Genomic DNA, 22,361 nt, shown 5'->3' on the forward strand with positions numbered 1-22,361 from the left:
ATATGTGCAGACAAAACACTGATACACATAAAATAATAACATTTGTTTTGTTTGTTTGTTTTTTCGAGACATTTAGGTTGGCTTTTGGTTTTGCCAAACAGGAATGCTATTTATTAAATCCAGTTTAGGCAAGCAGTTACCTACTTTCTGTCTCTCATGTTTTCTTTTCTGAACATTTCATATAAATGGAATCATATGTGAGTTTGTGCATCTGCTTTCTCTCACTTAACATGCTTTTGAGACTCAACCATGTGAGCCAGGTGTGACAGTGCACACCTTTAATCCCAGCACTCGGGAGGCAGAGGCAGGTGGATCGCTGTGAGTTCAAGGCCAGCCTGGTCTACAAAGCGAGTCCAGTACAGCCAAGGCTAACACAGAGAGACCTTGTCTCAAAAAAAAAAAAAGAAAGAAAAAAAGAAATTCAGCTATGAAATAGATATGACTGCTTCATTTTGTTTCACTGCAAGATAAGTTAACTCTTGCTATTTTTCAGGGTTGTTTTTTTTTCCATAATGCCAATCATAATGAGCATAGAGTGTTGCTGAATTATGATTTTATGGTTTTGGTTTCTACTTCCCTATGGCTAGTGATATTAACTATATTATATGTCTATTCAATACTTTTTTTGTGACTAGCTTTTGTTGCTTTTTTTCAAATGTTATTATTGCCGGGCGGTGGTGGTGCACGCCTTTAACCCCAGCACTCGGGAGGCAGAGGAAGGCGGATTGCTGTGGGTTCGAGCCTGATCTACAAAGCGAGTCCAGGACAGCCAAGGCGACAGAGAGAAACCCTGTCTCAAAAAATAACAAAAAATACAACAACAACAACAACACAAACAAACCAATAAAGCAAAGATGTAATGAAATAGAAATATGTGTGAAAGGCTTGAGCAGGATAGCACCAAACTGCACACGGGAGCAACCACTGCAGCAGACGCAGAGTGTAATGCCTAAGTGTGAGGCCCCTGAAGACCACCAGGAACCAGCTGGATGCAAATCACAAAGGGGCTCATTTATTGATCAAGCTCAGAGCCTGGACCGTTGGCCCCCTTGTGAGTAGGGAAGATGGTGGCTCCTAGTGCTAGGGGAACAGGGTTTTTAAAGGAAAAAACTGCTGGCGGCGGGGGCGGGGGTGTGGGGGTGGGTGATGGCTGGGGGCAGTTTCTAAGCTGTTCCCAAGCCTTGCTGTTACACGACAAGTCAGAGGGGTACAGGGATGTTGCTCTTTAAGCTGATTGACTGGGGGATCAGGGCCAGGTTGGGGGACCAGGGCCAGATGGCAGAGGGGATTTTTTTGTTTGTTCTGGTTACTGTGACCTATAGCTCTAATTGGTTGGCCTCGGGTGCAAGCTCATAGGAACAGTTGCTAGCTGCAAGTTTGAAACTCATGAGGGACTCCAGGTTACGGTATGTATGGGGGTGGGGGTGGTGTCGGGGAGGTGTGTGTGTGGGGTGTGTGTATGTGTGTGTGGGGGTGTCAGGTACTCAGGCCCTGAACACAAAATGGCGTTGGTTTGCTCTCTACAAGAGCTCAGACTCTCACGGTGAAGCCTGTTAATGCCACCACATGCTCACCATGACAGGCAACGTGATCAGGCTGATTAGCAAGCATGCCGGTGAGTGTGGAACAACTAGAATCCCTTAAACTACTGAGGAGCGCGGAACTATGCCCATGGGCCACAAAATAAAGTCGACCCACTGTCCACCTCCCATACATTGTTAAGCCTATAGCATATCACCTAGTCATGGTAGCTATCTCAGTTCTTTTTTTTTTTTTTTTTAAATACATTTATTTATTATGTATATAGTATTCCTCCTGCATGTACACATGCAGGCCAGAAGAGGGCACCAGCTCTCGTTCTAGATGGTTGTGAGGCACCATGCTGTTGTTGGGAATAGAACTCAGGTCCTCTGGAAGAGCAGCCAGTGCTCTTAACCTCTGAGCCGTCTCTCCAGCCCACCATCTCAGTTCTTGTAAGCACACTCTGTGACATTCATACAAGAAGGAAACTGATTAAAGGCCCGTTTTCCAGAGCGAATCCCCATAGTTAAGTGGCCAGTGATTGTATTTTGGAAGACCAAATGTGCCCCGAGTCTCTGATCCAGAGACCGCATTCTCAGCAGGACTGGCAATATGTTAATACCCACAGATAAGTACAAGAATTTTAACAGCAGCAGAACTCATGCTAGCCCCAAGCGGAAACAGCACAAATGCCCGTCAACAGTAGAACGGACAGATCACTGTCGCACCCTCGGAATATTACACACGGAGCAATAGAGAAGAAAGCCCTATACAAAATAATGGAAGTGGGTCTCACAAAGGTGAGACTGAGCAAGAGAACAAACTGAAAGAAAGAATGGAGATCTTGGGGCTGGAGAGATGGCTCAGTGGTTAAGAGCACCGCCTGCTCTTCCAAAGGACCCGGGTTCAATTCCCAGCACCCACATGGCAGCTCACAACTGTCTGTAACTCCAAGATCTGACACTAGCACACACACACACACAAAATATATATATATATAAAAGAATGGAGATCTTAGGCAAGATGGCTCAGGATGGAGGGCCCCGTCTCCAAGCCTGACAGTTCCATGGTGCTGGTAATCCACATGGTAGAGGAAAGACTCAATTCCTCCAAGTTGTCCTTTGACTTTCATATGTGTGCCTTAGCATGTCGCTCACCTTCTCAAGCACACAGAAAATAAAAATGTCCTGGAACTTGCTGTATAGGCCAGGTTGGCCTTGAACTCAAAGATTCTTCTGCCTCCAGACTCACAGAGATGCCACTGGCCTCTGTTCTGAGATTAAAGGTGTGTATCATCACGCCCAGCCATTTTAAAGTTTGTTGGTTTGTTTTAAACGGGGGGGGGGGGGGGGGGCGGGGGTTGGGAGGGGTTGGGGGTTGGAAAGATAGCTCAGTGGGTTAAGAGCCCTGGCTGATCTTCCAGAGGAACCAAGTTCACTTTCTAGCACCCACATGGCAGCTCACTACTGTCTATATGTAACTCAGGTTTCAAGAAATCAGATATGCCCTTCTGGCCTTCACTGGCACCAGGCATGCACAAACATACATGTAAGCAAACCAGCCATACACATACAATAAAAATTTTTTAAAAATGTAAATGAATGATATTGCACGTGGTCAAAACAGAAATAGAATTCAAAGTAGCGTGGTGGTTATTTTTGGTGAGGAAGGAGGCTGTAGAAGCTAGGAGGAAGGAGCAGATGCGTCATCTGGGTGCAGGGACTCCTGGTGGCGAGTGGCACACAGTCCTGGGTCGTGGTGCATTTGGGGCTGGTCGGGCAAGCCTGTGTTTCCTGAAGACTTTGAGGACACAGTAGCAACAGGCCTTTTACACGTTCATTCTTGAGTGCTTTCTCCTTCTGCATATCCTCTCAGATCAATCCCAGTAAAACCACAGCCAAAATGGTAGCCTGAAGCCACAGCTCACCTAACTTTCTCCGTTTTGTCTCCTCCTCTTGGGGCTCCGTGGCTCCCCTGTGCATCTCCTCCAGGCATGCCCCCAGCCTCTGTGCTGTGCACTCCACTTCCCCCATGAGGCAGTTTCGAGGTCCCGCGTCTTCAGCCAGGTCTTCTCTCTGATGCTGACATGAAACTACAGTTAGTAAGCCAGGCGCTCGGGGGATGGGGGAGGGGGTTGGGGGTTGAGGGTGGGGGAAGGAGGTGGGGGATGGGGGGGCAGAGGCAGGTAGATCTCTGAGTTCAAGGTCAGCCTGGTCTACAAAGTTAGTCCAGGGCAGCCAAAGCAACATAGAGGAAACCCTGTCTTGAAAAAAAAGAAAGAAAGAAAGAGGGGGTTGGAGAGATGGCTCAGAGGTTAAGAGCACCGTGTGCTCTTCCAAAGGTTCTGAGTTCAAATCCCAGCAACCACACGGTGGCTCACAACCACCTATAATGAGATTTGGTGTCCTCTTCTGGCCTGCAGCATCATGTAGGCAGAATACTGTATAAATAATAAATAAATAAATGTTAAAAAAAATGAAAGAAAGAAAGAAAGAAAAACTAGAGCCTGGCGTGGTGGCACACACCTTTAATCTCAGCACTCAGGAGGCAGAGGCAGGTGGATCGCTGTGAGTTCGAGGCCAGCATGGTCTACAAAGCAAGTCCAGGACAGCCAAGGCTAACACAGAGAGACCCTGTCTCAAAACACACACACACACACACACACACACACACACACACACACACACACGATGCCTTTTTTTTTCTTTTAAATCCAAGACAGGGTTTCTCTGTGTAGCCTTGGCTGGACTAACTCTGTAAACCAGCCTGGCCTCGAGCTCACAGGGATCTGCCTGCCTCTGCATCCCTGAGTTACTGGGATTACAGGCATGTACCACCACATCCAGCTTGATGCCTAGTCTTAAAAATAGTTGTACAATAGTGGGGTGCAAGAGTTTCAGTTGCTTCTGCTTCTCACTAGCACAGATCTACATTCCATTATGGTTTAAATGTAAAACGTACCCCACCCCACCCCTCAGCCCCCCACCATCCCCCATTAGGCTCACATGTCCGAACACCCAGTGCCCAGCTGTGGTGCTGTCATGGAAGGCTATAGAACCTTTGAGGGCATGGCCCATAGTGGAAAGTCTAGGAGGACACAGTAACCAGGCCCGGCAGTGGGGGGCACCGGCAGATCCCGACAGCACCCCGGCAGTCAGTAACTGAATCAGTGAGCTCCAGGTTCAGCTCCAACTCAGGTCTAGTTCTTTGCTTCCTGATCCACTAAGATGTGGAAGCTGCCGCCCCCTCCCACCTCCCCCGCTGCAGATGGCACCACCCTGGCCGAGCCTTCCTGGGTGATGCCCACTGAAGCCACGAGTCAAGATAAACCTCTTGTCCTCTAAGTATTTTCTGTCTGGTATGTGGTTGCGGGCGACGCGAAAAGTGACGAATGCACGCGCTCTAACGCATTTCATCCTCCTGGCCTTGGGGTGCAGTTGCTGAGTTCACATCAGATTTACAGGGGAGGTAACTCGTGAAAGTCAGCATGCCGTGTCCAAACGCTAACGGCTGGCAGAGGCTGCCATCCAGATACGGAGCCTTATTCTGACGTGCATAAATGGGCTTCCCGGCGTTTTGGTGAATGGCTGACTAGCGGAGAGGTGAGGGCTCAGGGGCCCTGTTTCTCACTCACTCGGTTATCTGGTTAGTTCTGGAATACCTGGGGAAATTCTTTCCGAAGGCTACTGCATAGATGTCTTCGAGACTCCAGCACGCGGTCCACAAGCCCTGGGGCCTCCACTAGTGTCTTCTGGTCTCCCAGTGAGCATTCGCTCTGTTTGCTGGGGCTGCTCAGAGCCAGTCTGGACAAGCCTTCTTGACACATGCCTTTGGCTTCCCTTATGTGAGTTTCTGTTGGGAAGAAATAACGGAAAACTTGTAGGCAAATAACTATTGTTTTATAAAACACCAAGAAAATTCTTAATTAGTCTAATAATAAATATAAGACTGACACTGTCCCCCCTTCCCTGTCTCTCCAGGGTGTTTGAAAACTTTCAGAAACAACAATGTAAGAGGGGTTGACATGAGGCTGGAGAGAAGGCTCAGAGGTTAAAGAGCATTGGCTGCTCTTTCAAAGTCCCCAAGTTCAATTCCCAGCAACCACACAGTAGTTCGTAACCATCTATAATGAGATCTGTTGCCCTCTTCTGGCCTGCTGGCTCACATGCAGGCAGAATAGTGTATAAATAATGAATAAATAAATATTTAAAAAAAAAAAAAAAAGAGTAGCTGACATAGTGGCAGACACCGAATCCCAGCATTTAGGAGGCGGAGGCAGGAGAATTATGAATTTGGGCTGGGCTACATAGTGAGATGTTGATTTAAAACAGAAATGAAAGGAAGGGGCTGGAGAGATGACAGCTGGCTGGCTGAGAGGGCATACCTCTCGTCTAGAAGACCTGAGCTCTGTTCCCAGCACCCACACAGGGCTGCACATGTCTACCTGTGTGCTGCCATGCTCTCCTCCTTGATGACAGACTAACCCTCTGAAACTGTAAGCAGGCCCTCAATTAATCTCTATCTTTCACAAGAGCTGCTGTGGTCAGGGTGTCTTGAATAGCAATAGGCTAGGACACTAACACAAACCCTATCTATAACTCTAGTTCCAAGGTGCACAGCGCCCTCTTGTGGTCTCTGGGGTACTATGCATGCCAAATCCTACACAGTATACGTGTGTGTGTGTGTGTGTGTGTGTGAAAACACTCATACACAAGATAAAATAAAATTTAAACATCTGATTTGTGAACTGAAATGTGAATCACTAAATAGGACTAATCACTAAATCACACCACTGTAAGTTAGTCTGACTCAATCTCATAAATGCTATGGTACTATGTAATAGTTTTGCTTTCTAAACAAACAAAAAACCCCACAGCTTTATTCGTTTTGCCCTTTATTTTCACATTTTATACAGCAGTAGCTTTGAGGCTGTCTTCAGGACTGCATCATCTGGTACTCACAGTGAAGGAGAAAGGTCTGGATGCCTGGCCCACCACGCTTCCTCCCCACAACGCGTAACTAAGCCTCCTGTGCCCCTCAGGCCCTGTCATCTGTCGTCACATTCTCCTCCCACAGAGTCTCTGAGCATCACACAGTTACCCGTAGTTTTATTTCTGGGTATCAGGGAACCCAAGGTACTGTGTTTTGTTTTGGTTTTGATAGTTGTGAGCCACCATGTGGTTGCTGGGACTTGAACTCAGGACCTCTGGAAGAGCAGTCAGTGCTCTTAACCTCTGAGCCATCTCTCCAGCCCCCTGGCAGACTATTTGGAAACATGTTATAATGATGAGACAAAAGGCAGAATGCCGGGGTGGGTGAGACAGCTTGGTGGACAAATGCACTCGCTGTGCAAGCCTGGAGGAAGGAGTGAATCTGCTCCCCAAAATAATCCCCAAACCTCCAAATATTCCATAGTGTGAAAGTGCCAACATACTCACAGCGCGCACGCATGCACACACACAGATTTTTTTAAAAGTTAAAGTAGAGTGCAGAAGTACAACTATGACACACAAAGCCAGGAATCTTTCATCTCCACAGCCACCTCACACCCTTGTCATAACCTGAACTCTTGAGACAGTCCTGCCTCGAGGCCAGACTGCCATGGTCCATTTCTGATCACCATCTTCTATCTCCCCTGCCTCATCTTATAAAATTGTGGTAAAATATATGTTCCCTAAAACTTACCGTTGTAGCCATTTTCATGTATATGAAGAGATGGGTATTACAATACGTTATCCGCCCATGTACTGGTTGTTCCATGTTCATTTTCAGAACATTAACGTGCTCCCAAACAGAAAATCTGTACCCACAGCACAATAGTTGGCTCCTTCCCCGGCCCATGGGACCTGCTGTTTTTGTCGTTTAGTTTTTGAGGACTCAAAGTGCCCACTATAAGTGGGAGCACAGGCAACTTCCCTCGTATTGGCCCATTTCACTCTGCTTCTAATCATCCTCCCCTCAGCATATGCCAGGTTTCCCCTCTCTGTCATACTTAGTCTATCCATCCATCTGCCGATGGATACTGAGTGCGCTATCCTGAAGGATGCTAAGGACGTTGGTGTGCGGGTATCACTTTAAGTCCCTGCTTTCTGCTCTTTTGGATTTATTACCTAGTAATAGAATGACTAGATATGTGATTATTTATCAATAGTCTTCTATAATGGCATAATTTTATTTCCCCACCTGCAAGGCAGAGAGGCCCCGATTTCTCCACAGCTTTGCCAGCACTTATGCCAGCACGTACGTTACATTAGCCCAACCTGTTCATTATTTTTATTAAACCTTACTGACCTTATCAATTATCTTGTCCCCTTTCCCACCTTTCTGAAAATACCAATCCTGGGAAAGTTTCACTATTCTTTATCTACTTTATTTTTTATTTTATTTTCCGATTTTTCAAGACAGGGTTTCTCTGTGTAGCCTCGGCTGTCCTGGAGCTCTCTTTGTAGACCTGGCTGGCCCCCATCTCACAGAGATCCGCCTGCCTCTGCCTTCTGAGTGCTGGGGTTAAAGGTGTGGGCCACCACGCCCGGCTCTTCTTTATCTACTTTAGGTTGCTGAGTGCTGCTAGAGAAAAGTCAGACAAGCACAAAGAGTGGAGCTGCTGCTACAATGTCATCATCTCAGTCTTCTAGGTCCCTCTGTGTGTGGCCGGCTTCTCCTGACCGATGAGGTGATCTCGTTCTCCACACTAGAACAACTCAGCCCATCAGAACCTGTCATCTTCTCTCCTTTTCACCCCAACATACGAGCCTTCATCTTTAAACATCCTATCTCTCCTTTCTCAGTGGGAAAGATGTTCGCTGTCCTGGCTTCCTTTCTGTTGTTGTGATAAAACACTCAGACCAAAAGCAACTTAGGGGAGGGAAGGCTTGCCTGGCTACACTTCCATGTCACAGTCCATCACCAAGGGAAGTCAGGGCAAGAATTTAAACAGGACATAGGAACACTGCTTGCTGGCTTTTTTGGAGGGTGAGGTGGGGGTGGGGGAGGTTTGAGATAGGGTTTCTCTGCATATCCTTGACTATCCTGGACTCATTCACTTTGTAGACCAGGCTGGCCTCGAACTCACAGAGATCCACCTGCCTCTGCTTCCCGAGTGCTGGGATTAAAGGTGTGTGTCACCACACCTGGCTTGCTGCCTTATTTCATAGGTTCCTGCTTAGCTACCTTTTTTATGCAGCTCGCCTGCCTGTGAAGTGATCAGAGGACAATGCTGGGGGGCGGTTCTCTCCTTCCACAGTGCTGACGCAGTGTCTCTTATTTTCCTGGCTCTGTATACTTTAGGCTAGTTGGCCTGTGAGCTTCTGGGCCATTCTCCTGTCTCTACCTCCCATCTTGCCATGGAACTGCTGGATTAGAGATGCAAACCATGGCACCCAGTTTTTGTGGGTTCTCCAGATGACACCTGCTGAGCCATCTAACAGCCCACCTTCTCCTTCAGATCAATTGTCTTCCCCCTGAGAATCCATACCCGGGAATTCTATTATGGAGCTATAATTTCCGCCTACCCAAGCCATTATTGTTTGAGCTTCCTGTCACTCCCAGTCAGTTAATCCCACTCTACCTCGAGATTGTTACGGAAAGGGCAAGATGTAAGGACAGCAGGTGTGGTGGTACATGCCTGCAATCCCAGCACTTAGAAGGCAGACGGAGAATCATGAACTCCAGCTCAACTAGCCCTGCGTTCCTGGTCCTTCTGCTTTTAAGTGCTCAGGGATATGATGCTCTTAATTTTTTTCTTTTTATTTATTTATCTATTTTGTTTATTTTAATTAAAAAATATTTATTTATTATTTATATAGTATTCTGCCCAAATGTGTGCGTGCCCACCAGAAGAGGGCATTAGATCACATTCTAGATGGTTGCGAGCCACCGTGTGGTTGCTGGGAATTGAACTCAGGATCTTTCGAAGAACAGACAATGCTCTTAACCTCTGAGCCATCTCTCCAGCCACCCACCCCCCCTATTTTTTTAATTTTTAAAGAATATGCTTTGCTGCTGCTGTTGTTGTTACAGGGTCTCTCACTGGCACAGAACTCCCTGTGTAGACCAGGCTGGCCTTGAACTCAACAGAACTCTGCCTGCCTCTGGCTTCCTGATGCACTTTTGTCTGGGTTTCTCTGTGAATATGCTCCTCCTCCCAGCACGACAGTCTGTCTGCTGCTCATCAGCAAGGCTGAGAACAGCTCTTCAAGCCCTAAGCCTACACATTATTTCAGAATAGGCTAATGCGTTGTTTCTCTTGGTTCTAACTTTTGAGACCTTCGGTTAACTGCTCAATGATCTGGGCCCGCCTCCATGCGTATAGTTCTCACGCGGTGAGTTGTAGGCGGAAATGGGCTGGAAGCAGGAGTGTAGATCTGATCCCTAAGGCCTAGCCTACAGCAGCGAACAGGTGGGAAGAGGATGCAAGCTCTGGAAAACAGGACACAGGGTGGAAGGGAAATACAAAGTGAGTGGACTCGGATCAGTGCGGGTCCACTCGTCAGCCGAACAGGTCAGCTTGAATACTCCATAGTGGCCCCTCGGCCTTCTGCGTTCCATAGTTATAATCACCAGTAAATAATACAGCGATGTCCTCCATCTCTTCTGTGACTCTTCCTATTCATCTTACCATGGCAGTCACCAGATCTGTAGCTGCTGGCTCTTTCCTCACTTCCTGCTTCATCTCCATGCTTGCTGGCTTAGTGTAGGCACTCATGATGCGCTCAGGAGAGCACAGGAGCATCTGCCACAGGAGTTGCTGATGCCAGCCGGTGCCTAGCCAGCCTGGGCTCTGTAAAGCCCCCAGAAGCCTCATTCTGAATATAGATCACTTGCTTCTTAATGTCTTCATGGCTTTCAGGCAGAGGTCAAGCCCCTTTGCTTGGCACCTGCAAGTCTCCACAGCCTGGTCCCTGCCTGTGTCTCCCAGTCCGTCTTCTGTTCGTCCTTTGCATTAAGGTTTCCGGCCATGTGAGCACGGCTTCCCCCACACTCTAAACAGCTAGTTTCTTGAGTCCGCACATCCAGGTCCCTCTGCCTGGGATGGTGTTAGGACATGCCAGGACATTTTTTTCCCCTCAGTGGACTCAGAATGGAGGTTGAGAAATCCTAAAATCTTAATACAACAGACCTCAAGGTGATAAAAAATAAGCCGTTTGAATGATAAATTCTCTGATATTTAACCTGTACCTAAAACTGACCCCATTTAACAAAGTATAGAAGTAAAGTCATCTCGGCCAGGCATGGTGGTGCACGCTGGTAACTCCAGCACTTGGGAGGCAGAGGCAGGCAGATCTTTGTGAATTTGAGGCCAGCCTGGTCTACAAAGTGAGTATAGGACAGCCAAGTCTACACAGAGAAAATCTGTATCGAACCGCACCCCTGAAAATAAAAGTTATACAGAGAAACCCTGTCTCAAAAAAACAAAAACGAAGAAGAAGAAGAAGTCGTTAAGCACGTTAAACAAGTGTGTCCTGTGATGGTTTTAGGCCTCTAAAGCTTCTCACATGCATGTAAAGATGGCGTGGGAATGACGTGTCAAAGCAAGCAGACAGTAATAACGCATTTTAAATAGGAAGAGGGCAAACAGCATCGGTCAGTCACGCCTATTTGCTCCTTTATTCTGTCCTAGCAGGTGCCCTCTAACCACAACAGAGGGACCAGACCTCAGCCTCTGGCTCTGAGTAAGGGACTGGGTTTGGATCGTGTGGTCGATAACTGACTGCTAAGGAGCACACAAATAACATGGCCACGAAACCGGAACAGCCAATCATATGACTTCTCCCCCTGCTGTTCTTCCTTCTATAGAAATATGTGTAATTCAAACACACATAATCTTGAACACAAGAATGTTATTCATAAGTTGTTTCAATTCCTAAAATGAAATACACTTTTTAAAAAGTCGAGCCGGGTGTGATGGCGCACGCCTTTAATCCCAGCACTTGGGAGGCAGAGGCAGGTGGATCACTATGAGTTCGAGGCCAGCCTGGTCTACAAAGCGAGTCCAGGACAGCCAAGGCTAACACAGAGAAACCCTGTCTCGAAAAACAAAAAACAAACAAACAAACAAAACCCAGAAAATGTAAACTTATTGTTTCTCTAACATAGGTTTACACTTAAACCCAAATACTGAAAAAGTAATAGTAAGAGCCAATGGGAAATGCATATTATGAGACAAAAGTATGAGTTAATTAATATTTTCCAGGCCAAAATAAAATTTCACTGGATCTAAATTATCACATTTTATAATGAAAAACTTCTGTATTAGTCCTTTTTTCTTTTCTTTTCTTTCTTTTTTTTTTTTTAAAGAGCCACTGTGCCTGCTTCTTTGCCAAAAATACCTGTCTTAAGTTGCTCTTGATTAGTTTACTTCACCAAGAGCGTTTTTCTAATTTAGAAAAAAGAGACACAAGAAGTTTCAAGCATCCCTACTCTAGCAAATCCCACCATCCCCAGATGTTGGATATATGTTGGCCTAAAAGTCAAAGTCTTGCTATGTGATCATTTTTGAATGACATTTTTACGAGTACGAACATATTGCTTAAATTTATGACTAACATAGTCCTTAACAAGAAACAGAACCTAACTTTCACACACGGGCTGTCAATAAGTCCAAAACTGACATTGAAATGCTTTTCTATTTTCAAAGTGCAATAGGTCTGCGCCAGCCTAACGTATGTATTTGCAACGTTTACTTCTTTCATCTCAAGTTCACCCAAGACAGAGAGTTTGCAACAGTGCAGAGAAATAGGAGTGTGGGGGGTGGGGGGAGTCTTCACAGTGACGGCATAGCTAGAGAAAGAGTAATGTGCAGTCATACAAAACCTTGCTGAGGGCAAGCAGGAGGAGGTGGCCTATAGGTGACAGAGTGGTGGAGACGCAGGGCCACTCAACAACGCGCACAGCGTGGACAGGGAAGGGTGGAGATGGTTGTGGGATAAACAGGACAAAGGAGGTGGTGCTCAGATGGTGAGAGAAGTGGATGGAGTTGAAGGCTGAAAGGCGGAAAGCAACTGACTTGATGACCTCGGATGCTGGCGTCACCAAAGGTCTGGAGAGCTTCGTGCTGACGCAAGGCTGCGCTTGACGAAGCTAGCCCTACGGTCCTTTCCCTCGGCCCACGAGTAGGGCACAGCGGTGTCTCCGGGGCCTTTGGGGACAGTCACAAGCACGCCTCTTCTGGGCCAGGCCAGCCCCCTTGAAGGAGCTCACCGGAGATCCGGAGAGATCTGGAACGTGTACCCCAGAAAGAACAGGTCCCACCACCAGCTGAGGTGGGGTTTTCCTGAGAGCAAGCAGAAGCAGCCCGGGTCTCTCAGCTCCTGCCGCCCAGCCGCTGTCATGGAAACCGACCTCAGCGAGGGAACGCGCAGGCGCGCACCGAGCGGGAGCCATGGAGATCCGCACGCTTTCGGCGCTGCGGCTGCTTTTTCTGCTGTTCCCATGCATACTATTGGTCTGCGGAGCTACAAACTACGCCATTGGCTCTGGAGGCAGCAGTAACCCTAGCAACAGTGTACCGCGTCTATATAATTCACGGGCTGTGGGTAAGCCAAGCTCAACCTATTCTCCTTATATTTATTTTTCTGTAAGTGACTTCAAAAATCGGATGTGAGGGTTCACGCCTGCAGTTGCAGCACGGGAGGGCGAGGCAGACTTGAGTTTAGAGCCAGTTTGTGTCATTTACAGTTTAGTCCGTGAAGCCGGGGCTACAGAATGAAACCTTGCCTTTAAAAAGGGAAGGCAGCAGTTCTGAGCGTAGAGCCAGATTCGTCTTAACTAGAGTATCTAAGGTAAATTTCGACACTTTTGGACCCAGCTAATTATTGTGAAAATGCAGAAAGTGGGCTTGACCATCCTTAAGAAAACCTAAGCACTGACAATTCTGCTCAGCTTCTTACTGATAGAACGCAATAAATGGTTTTTTTTTTAAATTACTTATGTGCATGTATGATGATGAATTATGTGCCCGGATGAGTTAATGTGCATCACATGCATGCCAGAGCCTAAGGAGGCCAAAAGAAGACACCAGATCTCCTGGAACTAGAGTTATAGTCATTGGGAGCCTTGTGGGTGCCGGGAACGAACTTGGTTCCTCTCCAAGAGTAGCAAATGCTAGTAACCAGGGAGCCATCTTCCAACCCCAAAGTATTTTTTGTTATATGTATGTATATACGTATATACATATATGCATATTTTGTTCTTGTTCGAGACAGAGTTTCTTTGTGTGGCAGCCCTGGCTGTCCTGGACTCACTGTGTAGACCAGGCTGGCCTCAAACTCGCAGAGGCTCCACCTGCCTCTGCCTTTTTTGCTGGGATTAAAAGCTCCCACCCTCACCACCTGGCTCTTGATGATACATTTTAGCACAGGCTCAACTTAAATCTCCAGATGTTCTTTTTTGCAAACTTCCAGGCGCTTGTCAAAACTGGCTTTTGCTTTGCTGGTATCCAAAACACCACTTAGATTTGTTGGTCTGCCTCTAGCTGCCAAGCTCTCCTTCTGGATTATCTGGGATCATCACCTGAATAGCACCCCCTATTTTCTGTTACAATTCTTCTTTGGCCTTGAAAAGTACCCCACCTTCACCACCACCACCCCATCTAAAATGTTTCCCTCTACTGTGACCCACAGCCCACTTCCACTGATCAGTTTTACCTCCTTTGAAAAGGTTCATTGATCCACTAATCTAGATCAAATGTCTTGTTTTACTTTTGTTGACTCATGGCTGTTTGCGAGCATTTCCACTTCCTACACACACACACACACACACACACACACACACACACACACACACACACACACACACACACACCTGCAACTTCTACCTGGGTAAAGACTGTTTTTAAGCAGGCAGAACAGACATTAAACTGAAGGGAGAGATGTCAGTGAGTCCATCCAACAGGCTCGTGCCTGTCCCGGAAGCTGCAGAGGCTCCCTCGTGAATATCCCGGAAGCTGCAGAGGCTCCCTCGTGAATATCCCGGAAGCTGCAGAGGCTCCCTCGTGAATATCCCGGAAGCTGCAGAGGCTCCCTCGTGAATAATACCTTCAAGATCACCTCGTTCTAGCAGCGCAGATCCCTCTGTACAACGATGAGTCAGCACCCCGAGGCTCTGATTGTAGAGAGGAAAATCAGTCTTTCACAACACTGTACCAGTGTTGAAATCTGCTCTTGTCTTGGAAGTTTTGCCAACTAGGCCTAAAGTTCATCTCAATTGCCCGCTCCAGGAGACTGCTTTCAGCCCTGGCTGCAGCAGTCGGACGGCAGGCTACCCTTTCCAACTCCATGACATGAGTTGTACTGTAAACTTACAACTTCTACACTTCTCTGGATCACACCCAAGGCCTGCACATACTAGCCAAGCGCTCAACCAATTTTACCACCAGCCCCTAATCAAAAGTTATGTAGAACACTAGTTCTACATAGGTAATAATAGCATCCCCGCCCTACACACACACACACACACACACACACACACACACACACACACACACGCCGGCCTCCAGCTGTGTTCAGGATTATCCTGTATATCATTTACTTAAGATTTTAACCCTGCAATAGGTATACACTTTTTGCGGGGGGTGGGGGTGAGGGGGTGTTGAAACAAAGTTTCTCTGTGTAACCTTGGCTGTCCTAGACTTGCTTTGTAGACCAGGCTGGCCTCGAACTCACAGCGATCCGCCTGCCTCTGCCTCCCAAGGCTGGGATTAAAGGGGTGGTCACCACCACCCTGCTCAAACCCTACACTCTTAGCCACATTGTAACACCTCCCCTGGGGCAGAGGCTATCACTGACTCCTGCTAGGGCCCAAGTGAGAGGCCGGTTATTTACCTCAAGAATAGTTCTAAAATATTTGAAAAGTGTTTGTTACTTAAATATGGAATACATCTAGGACAAGAGGCAAAAAGCAAATGTAAGAAGGTCTGTGATCTAGTCTGTCTTTAGGGAGGTGTCTGTCTCACTCTTGTTTTAGTAAACTCGTATGTCTTTATAAAAGATCCAAGTTTGATTCCCAGCACCCACGTGGAGGCTCAGAGGATCTGACTCCCTCTCTTAGCCTCCAAAGGTACCTCATACCCATGGTGCACAAGCATACACACAGGCAGAAACAAACACATAAAAGAAAAATAACTATATTAAAAACAAACAAACAAAATGAAAATAACCCACCCTTTCCATGTGTCAGTTTGTGGGCACGTACTTTATTGCACTTAAAATTTTATATATCCAGTTCCCGAATAAGATGTGTTTATTCATCTTTTAAAACCCTCACAGCTCCCGCAGGCCCTGGCATGAGCTAGGCACTTGGTAAGTACTTGATCTTCAGAGCATGACCAGTCACGCATCCACGATCCTTCCCTCGTCCAGTAGGCTCCAGTCCTGGCTGCTCTGCAGAAGACGCAATCCCACAGTCGGCTTTGCCAAAGTGGAAAACAAAAAAACCAAAACAAAAAAAAAAAAACCCCAAAAAACGGTTCTTATCCAATTCCGAAATCAAAACCAGTGTGTGAAATAGTTCGGGCACAGCAATAAAATACCAACAGTTATCTGCCTGCACGCCGATTTTTTTTTTTTTTTTTTTTTACCATTTCCTCATTGTCTTTATCCTTAGCAAAGGATTAATTGTAGTTTCTGTCAGCTCTAAGAACCCTGGCTTTTCCACCCTAGAGCAGCACTTCCTTCGGTGTCACATATAAAAGCTGTGTGTCGGGACCGAAGGTCTTCTATGATCTTTTCCTCGATCACCATGCCTTTTGCTACCTCATCCTGTGACAGCAGTAACCTGGTTTCGGAGTCTCTGGTTACAATGATCACAAAGGACTGTATTGACTCGAGGATGTTGGCCACCACCACTTGATGCTGATAAACCTCCAAAGCATTCCGAGCTCGGTTAATTATGACGTCCGGGTCAGTCTCCAGCTTAAAGGAAACTATAAACGCTTTGGGAGCCCAATCTTTAACCAGAGGAGAAAGCATTTTTGGCACCATCTTCATTGTTATCTGTATTGGAAAGAGCAGTAAGTAAACATGGGCTGCCCCTACCAGGAATCTAGGTAATCAAGGGCTGACTTTTGCCTGACCTTTGCCTAAGTTTAAATGGGATTTCTCATTGGGAAGCTTCTTGGAATGCACTAAATGCCTAAAGACTAGGTTCTGTCAGGATTCATAACGAAGCCTGAATCCAAAGTCTCGCATCTACCTTGATGCAAACTATGTTTTCTGAACCTGTACTGTTCTGTCATCCTCACTGCAATTCCTCCAACATTCCCTTTTATTTTACTATTGTTATTACTTTCAAAGACAGGGTCTCATTATAGAGCCCTAGTTGACCTAGAACTTGGCATATGGACCAGGCTGGCTTCAAACTCAGATCTGTCTGCTTGTTTCCAGAGTGCTGGGATTAGAGGGGTGAGCTGCCACCACACCCAGCACAACTCATTTAAATATTTTCATTTAAAAATAGTTTTAGATTAAACCAAAAAAAAAATTTTTTTTTTTTTTTTTGGTTTATCGAGACAGGGTTTTCTCTGTGTAGCCTTGGATGTCCTGGACTCGCTTTGTAGAACAAGCTGGCCTCGAACTCACAGAGATCTTCCTGGTTACAGCTGTGCATCACCTTTTAAGTCTTTAAGAGTTTTAGCTGGGCCGGGCGGTGGTGGCGCACGCCTTTAATGCCAGCACTTGGGAGGCAGAGGCAGGCGGATCTCTGTGAGTTCCAGGCCAGCTTGGTCTACAAAGCCTGTCCAGGACAGCCAGGGTAACACAGAGAAACCCTGTCTGGAAAAATCAAAAGAATTTTAGCTGGATGGTGGTGACACATGCCTTTAACCCCAGCACTTGGGATGCAGAGGCAGGTGGATTGCTGAGTCCCAGGCCAGCCTGGTCTACAGAGTGAGTTCCAGGACAGCCAAGGCTATTCAAAGAAACTCTGTCTTGAAAACAAAAAAATTATACATTGTATCTTGATCATATTTAACTCCCTCTCCCTTTAAAAGAGCAAACCTGAATATAAACAATATAATCCGTTCATGCAGATGTTACCTGGGCAGAAGTCCAATAATACTGGGTTTTAAACCTTTGTGTGTAAAATATGTTATACACTGGCGGAGTGGCTACTGGTTTCCATTTACAATATTTTTCATTTGTTAATTAAAAGTATAAATACAGCAATCACAACAGAGCACTGAAGACATGACTGACTTGGTCTTCACTTCATTAAAGTTTCTGCCCTGTTTTATGCATAGCAGCTTTCCCAGATGAGTGTGCTTGACTCCAACTGGAAAAAGAAGCCCTGTCTCACTTGCTGTTTTAATTTATACACCTGATATCAAGTTGAAGAAAACTTTATTAATGGGAGCTCTCCCCATTTCTCATTAAAAAAAAAAAAAAGTTCCTGCCCTGTTTCTTAAAATATATACAAAAGGGAATACTGTGTATTTTCAAGAAAAATAAAAAATATGGGATAAGCTGGAGATGCCAGGGTTTTTTAAAGACTATAAGGCTTGTTTTCAAGTGTGACAGGAATCACACTCAAGCTCCCACTTTCTCTCTCCTGTGTGCAGTAGGGACTCCCCTGCAGAAGGAAAGCGTGGCCGGCAACTGCTAGTGTATTTCCCTTTACCTCAGGTACCACGGTAGTATGTGGTACACACTATGTGTGTGTAAGTAAACTATCCCAAAGGTGGCCCTCAGACAGAGTCATCTATAAATTCTACTTACATCAGCCAATCAACATGTAAATTCCCTCAGGTTCCAAGACACGAGATCCCCTCCGGCTCTCAGCCCTGACCTACCTTTCTCACGCCTTCTTCTGAAACTACAATCACCCCTAGTTATGCACGCTACTTCTACCACGTCTTTCAAAATGCTAGACTACTCTTTACAAACAAAATCTTTTATTTATGTTGAGATAGGCACCCACTGTGCAGCCACGGCTAGCCTGTAACTCAAGGTAGACCAGGCTGGCCTTGAAAACACAGATCATCTGTCCCTGGAGATGGGATGGGGATGGAGGGCGAGGGGCTGCAGCTAAAAAAAAAAAAAAAAAAGGAATACGTCGCTATGACCAAACAAAAACTGTTCTCTTTTTCTTCTACCTTTGTGCCTCTGGCCCCCACAGGATAAAGTCCAAGTGTCTTAAGGAATACAAAGTTTTTGGATACAAGGAGGCAAGCTGCCTCTCCAGTCTTACCAGAGAAAGCGCTTCCGTTCACAGACCATCACCAGACTGCAAACTCCAACCTGTAACTCCACTTGGAACGACCTTCCCCACCTGACTATACCCTCTGCTCATCTTCTGATGAGTCATCTCTGGGGAAACCTCGACTCCCCCATCTCACTACCCCGAGATCTGACTGCACTTTGTACATACCTCCACTACAGCATTTATCACTCTGACTTGTGAGTATGGCTGGTGTCCAGGCCCTCGCTAGATTGTGAGGTCCTCGAGGGAGGGCAGTGTCTTATTCATCTCTGTATTCCCAGTGCCTAGCTCACACAGAATGCAGAAAGGCCATCCAGGTCAAAAGGAAAGTAACTCAAGGTTGGTTTATAGGGGGTCAGATCTCTGGAAGAGAAGGGCCCATCACCTGCAGTGGGCCACCAGATGAGCGGATCTTGTGTTCAGGCATTTCGGAGACAGGAATATAGAAATCTGACACTGCCGCGGCCAGGTAAAACATCGCGGAGGAGCCTGTTTAAAAAAAAAAAAAAGAGAAAGAAAAGAAAGTAAGAATATAAAAAGTTCAGGGAAAGGAATGAGATCTATTTATTTTCAAGTCGGGTAAGTAGCAAGCACGAGGGGAAAAAAGCTGGGGAGAATGGCTCTACCTCCAAGAAACCTTTGGATTCTCTAGAGCACTCACCTAGTGGGTTGAGAGCCAGGGCGGCAGCCTGCAGCAGATGTAGGTAGTCCGCCAAAGTGGTGAACTCAACGGCTAGGAAGGTGCCGGCAGCAGCCGCCTCTTGGTAGCTCTGCAATGCTGCAGCAAAGCCGGGGAGTGCATTCTCTTCGGCCTCCAGACTCAGCTTGCCAGCCTGGGCTGGGCCAGAAGGCCGCAGGGCTGACAGCCAGGCCTGGGGCGGGAAGCGGTGGGCATAGGGGAAGGCGGAGCGCGCCCGGTACAAGAACAGGACCCCGTAGCCCGCAGCCAGGAAGACCTCCGCCGACGCTGCCCCGCGCCGCCCGCTGCTGAAGTTGTCCAGAAAGCGCACGGCTCGAGCTTCCAGGGGGACCTTGGTGCCTCCTGACGTGACAAGCACCACCCTCCGGCCCTGCGCGCCTAGCCTGGCTGCAAAGCGAGCCATAACCTCGGCCCAGCGCTCTGCACCTGCGGGACGCGGCAACTCAGCGACCAGATCCATTTCCGCCATCTGCACGCTGGAACCTCGGCGCCGGGGCCACGCCCCCTTCCGGGTACCTGGCCTCCGCGCAGCTGCGAGAGGTGACGGCGGTCGCTCCTTGGCCTCTGTCTGCCGCTAGGGCCTGACCTCGCCAAGACTTGAAATGCTTGGCTGTTTAGAGCCCGTCGAAGTGCGTCGAGAAGAAGTTATCTTTCTCGAAAATCCAGAAAATTTGTGTATTTTTTTGTGGATTTCGTACTCTGGGAAGCAAAGTGGACATTTCTGATCTTTGCGGGCCACCGTACACTCCCCTCCGTGCTTGGGTTCCTTGGCAATGAAATTCTGGCCATTTAACCTTTGAGATTTAGAGTTTGCGCTCTCCCCGCCCCAATTGCCGCTGTTAGTCCCGCCCCGCCCCCTTGCCCTTGAAATCCCGACTTCCCGACTGGCCCGTGGCTATCACGTGACGGCCATGTCTTGCGAGTGCTAGCCAGGCAACCGTCCTGGAGACTGACACCGCTGGCCACACCATGAACGTGATCTACCCCCTGGCGGTGCCCAAGGGGCGCCGGCTCTGCTGTGAGGTGTGCGAAGCCCCAGCCGAGCGGGTTTGCACGGCCTGTACAGTCACTTATTACTGGTAGGCCCTGGAGCGTGCTGCCTGGAGCCTCTGCTCCCTCCCTGTCTCCCAACCAGTGGGTCTGTCTGGCCGTGTCTGTCTGTTGTATGTGGACTTTACTGCCAATGGCCCCTCAAGCCTGGAGCAGGCTTGAAGATGCGTCTCTTAGACTGTCTGCCCTCTCTCCCGCTCTACTGTTTTGTTTTGGTTTTTTTGCCTGATGTTTTCCCGGGCTCCTAATGTTACCGTGTTGCACGCCACACGCTGAACTTAGTGGGCCAGTTCTGCAGATCCGTTCCCTGGAAACTCAAACATTATATAACTCGGAAGACATGGAAGTAAAACAAACGATCATTTCAGGGAGAAATGTCAGAAGTCAAAGGATATGGGAGGAGAAATTGCGCCGACAGCTTCTCTGAGAGTAGACCATTGGTCTGAAGGTAATGAGCTAAGAAGCCAGAATTCTTGCCCTGGAGCGGGCACAGATAGGTTTCATAAGTAGGAAAGGAGTTTGCATGTAAGGGAGGCAGTAATTCTAGAGATCTGTTTATAAGTATTCACATTAACACACACATCTTTTTTATTTTAGTTTATTTTTTAAATAAGACATGTAATCAAGCTAACCTCAAATTCACTACGTAAGAGCCGGGCGTGGTGGCGCACGCCTTTAATCCCAGCACTCGGGAGGCAGAGGCAGTGGATCACTGTGAGTTCGAGGCCAGCCTGGTCTACAAATGAATCCAGAACAGCCAAGGTTACACAGAGAGACCCTGTCTTGAAAAACCAAAACAAACAAACAAACAAACCTGAGGACCTGCGTCTGAACGGCCAGCATCCATGTAAAAAAAAAAAAAAAATTAACTATGTAAGCTAAGGACTGAACTTTTGATCCTCCTACCCACACCTCTTAAGGGCTGGTGTCCCAGATGTGTGTCGCCACGCCTGGTTGGTATGGTACTAGAGCTAAAACGCAAGGCTCCGTGCATACTAGACAAACCACGAACTAAATCACACCCCAGCCCTAGACTCTGTTTTGGGCCTCACAAAACAAAGATGTTGACATTCCCAACCTAACGCAGCCAACTGACTTGTTTCTTAAAAAGCCGTTATTGTTCATTGTACACGATAAATCCTGTTGCTCAGGTGTACTAAGCTGTGAGATGTCTGCAGATGGAAACGTGGTGACCGGGGAAATATCTAAACAGGTTTCTCTGAGGAGATAGCATCTGAGTTGAGAGGCCAGTAGGGGCTTGCTATGTGAAGAGACAGAGAGGAGGGTAGGTCTTCCCAGCCGTCCAGGACTGGTTTGGACAAAAGGTGAAAACTGAGTGGGAAAGAAAGCCATGGAAGGGCAGTCGGTGATTTCTATACTGCAGACTGGGATGCCAGGGGTCATGAGGAAGTCACAGCGTAGATAATGTATATTCATAAGGCGGATTTCTTCCTATGAGTTGAGTCAGAAACAGTTCATAGCCTGTGGTCCGTTAGGAGGATAAAGGTCTGGGCCAGGCAGTGACTTGGAACGTATTCCTTAGCAAGCCATCTGGGTGGTTGTGAGCTGATGGGATGCTGACTGTGTTCATAAAGTGACAGGCAGCACTACTGTGGCACATTGGAGGGAAGACCCCACCTAGCCAGCTCAGAGGTCCAAGTGCAGAGTGACCCTTCCTTTCTCAGACCAGGTGCCTCCTTTCTTCTGTGTTGTACTCTGTAGGGCAACAATCTTGGCAAAACCACCCGATGCTCTGGTAAAATTCCTTCTACTTGCTTCTGGATGCATTTATGTTATATGCTTTGAATTGTGACTATGTTCTCGGGTGATAGAATGTTAAAAAAAAACAGGACTTCTATTTAGTGTGTGTGTGTGTGTGTGTGTGTGTGTGTGTGTG

General features: G+C 47.2%; 3 protein-coding genes across 6 annotated transcripts in view; 1 reads left to right on the top strand and 2 right to left on the bottom strand.

The window, feature by feature from the left end:
- Window positions 1-12,879, bottom strand: part of Ccdc30 (coiled-coil domain containing 30) — a 77,563-nt gene extending 64,684 nt beyond the window's left edge. Inside the window, exons 1-3 of the mRNA XM_051171857.1 lie at window positions 12,721-12,879; window positions 5,183-5,373; window positions 3,449-3,602 (exon numbers count right to left, since the gene is read on the bottom strand). Of these exons, the coding sequence (XP_051027814.1) occupies window positions 3,449-3,602; window positions 5,183-5,347 (319 nt within the window). The 5' untranslated portion in view covers window positions 5,348-5,373; window positions 12,721-12,879. The remainder of the gene's footprint in view (window positions 1-3,448; window positions 3,603-5,182; window positions 5,374-12,720) is intronic.
- Window positions 12,880-16,088: 3,209 nt separating this feature from the next.
- Window positions 16,089-20,004, bottom strand: Ppcs (phosphopantothenoylcysteine synthetase). Of its 4 annotated transcripts, none has more exons than XM_051171851.1 (3): window positions 19,376-20,004; window positions 19,100-19,203; window positions 16,089-16,511 (listed from the first exon to the last, which is right to left on the bottom strand). In XM_051171851.1, the coding sequence occupies exons 1-3, from the start codon at window positions 19,881-19,883 to the stop codon at window positions 16,152-16,154; spliced, it is 972 nt and encodes a 323-aa protein (XP_051027808.1). In that variant the 5' UTR covers window positions 19,884-20,004; the 3' UTR covers window positions 16,089-16,151. The 4 variants fall into 4 exon arrangements, with proteins under 4 accessions (XP_051027808.1, XP_051027809.1, XP_051027810.1 ...); XM_051171852.1 differs by having other exon boundaries at window positions 19,841-19,999; XM_051171853.1 differs by having other exon boundaries at window positions 19,341-19,489.
- A 192-nt stretch (window positions 20,005-20,196) lies between these two features.
- Zmynd12 (zinc finger MYND-type containing 12) overlaps window positions 20,197-22,361 on the top strand; it is a 34,746-nt gene continuing 32,581 nt past the window's right edge. Inside the window, exon 1 of the mRNA XM_051171859.1 lies at window positions 20,197-20,493. Within this exon, the coding sequence (XP_051027816.1) occupies window positions 20,384-20,493 (110 nt within the window). The 5' untranslated portion in view covers window positions 20,197-20,383. The remainder of the gene's footprint in view (window positions 20,494-22,361) is intronic.

The sequence above is a fragment of the Acomys russatus genome, chromosome 29 (genome assembly GCF_903995435.1).
Source record: "Acomys russatus chromosome 29, mAcoRus1.1, whole genome shotgun sequence".
Lineage (NCBI taxonomy): Eukaryota > Metazoa > Chordata > Mammalia > Rodentia > Muridae > Acomys > Acomys russatus.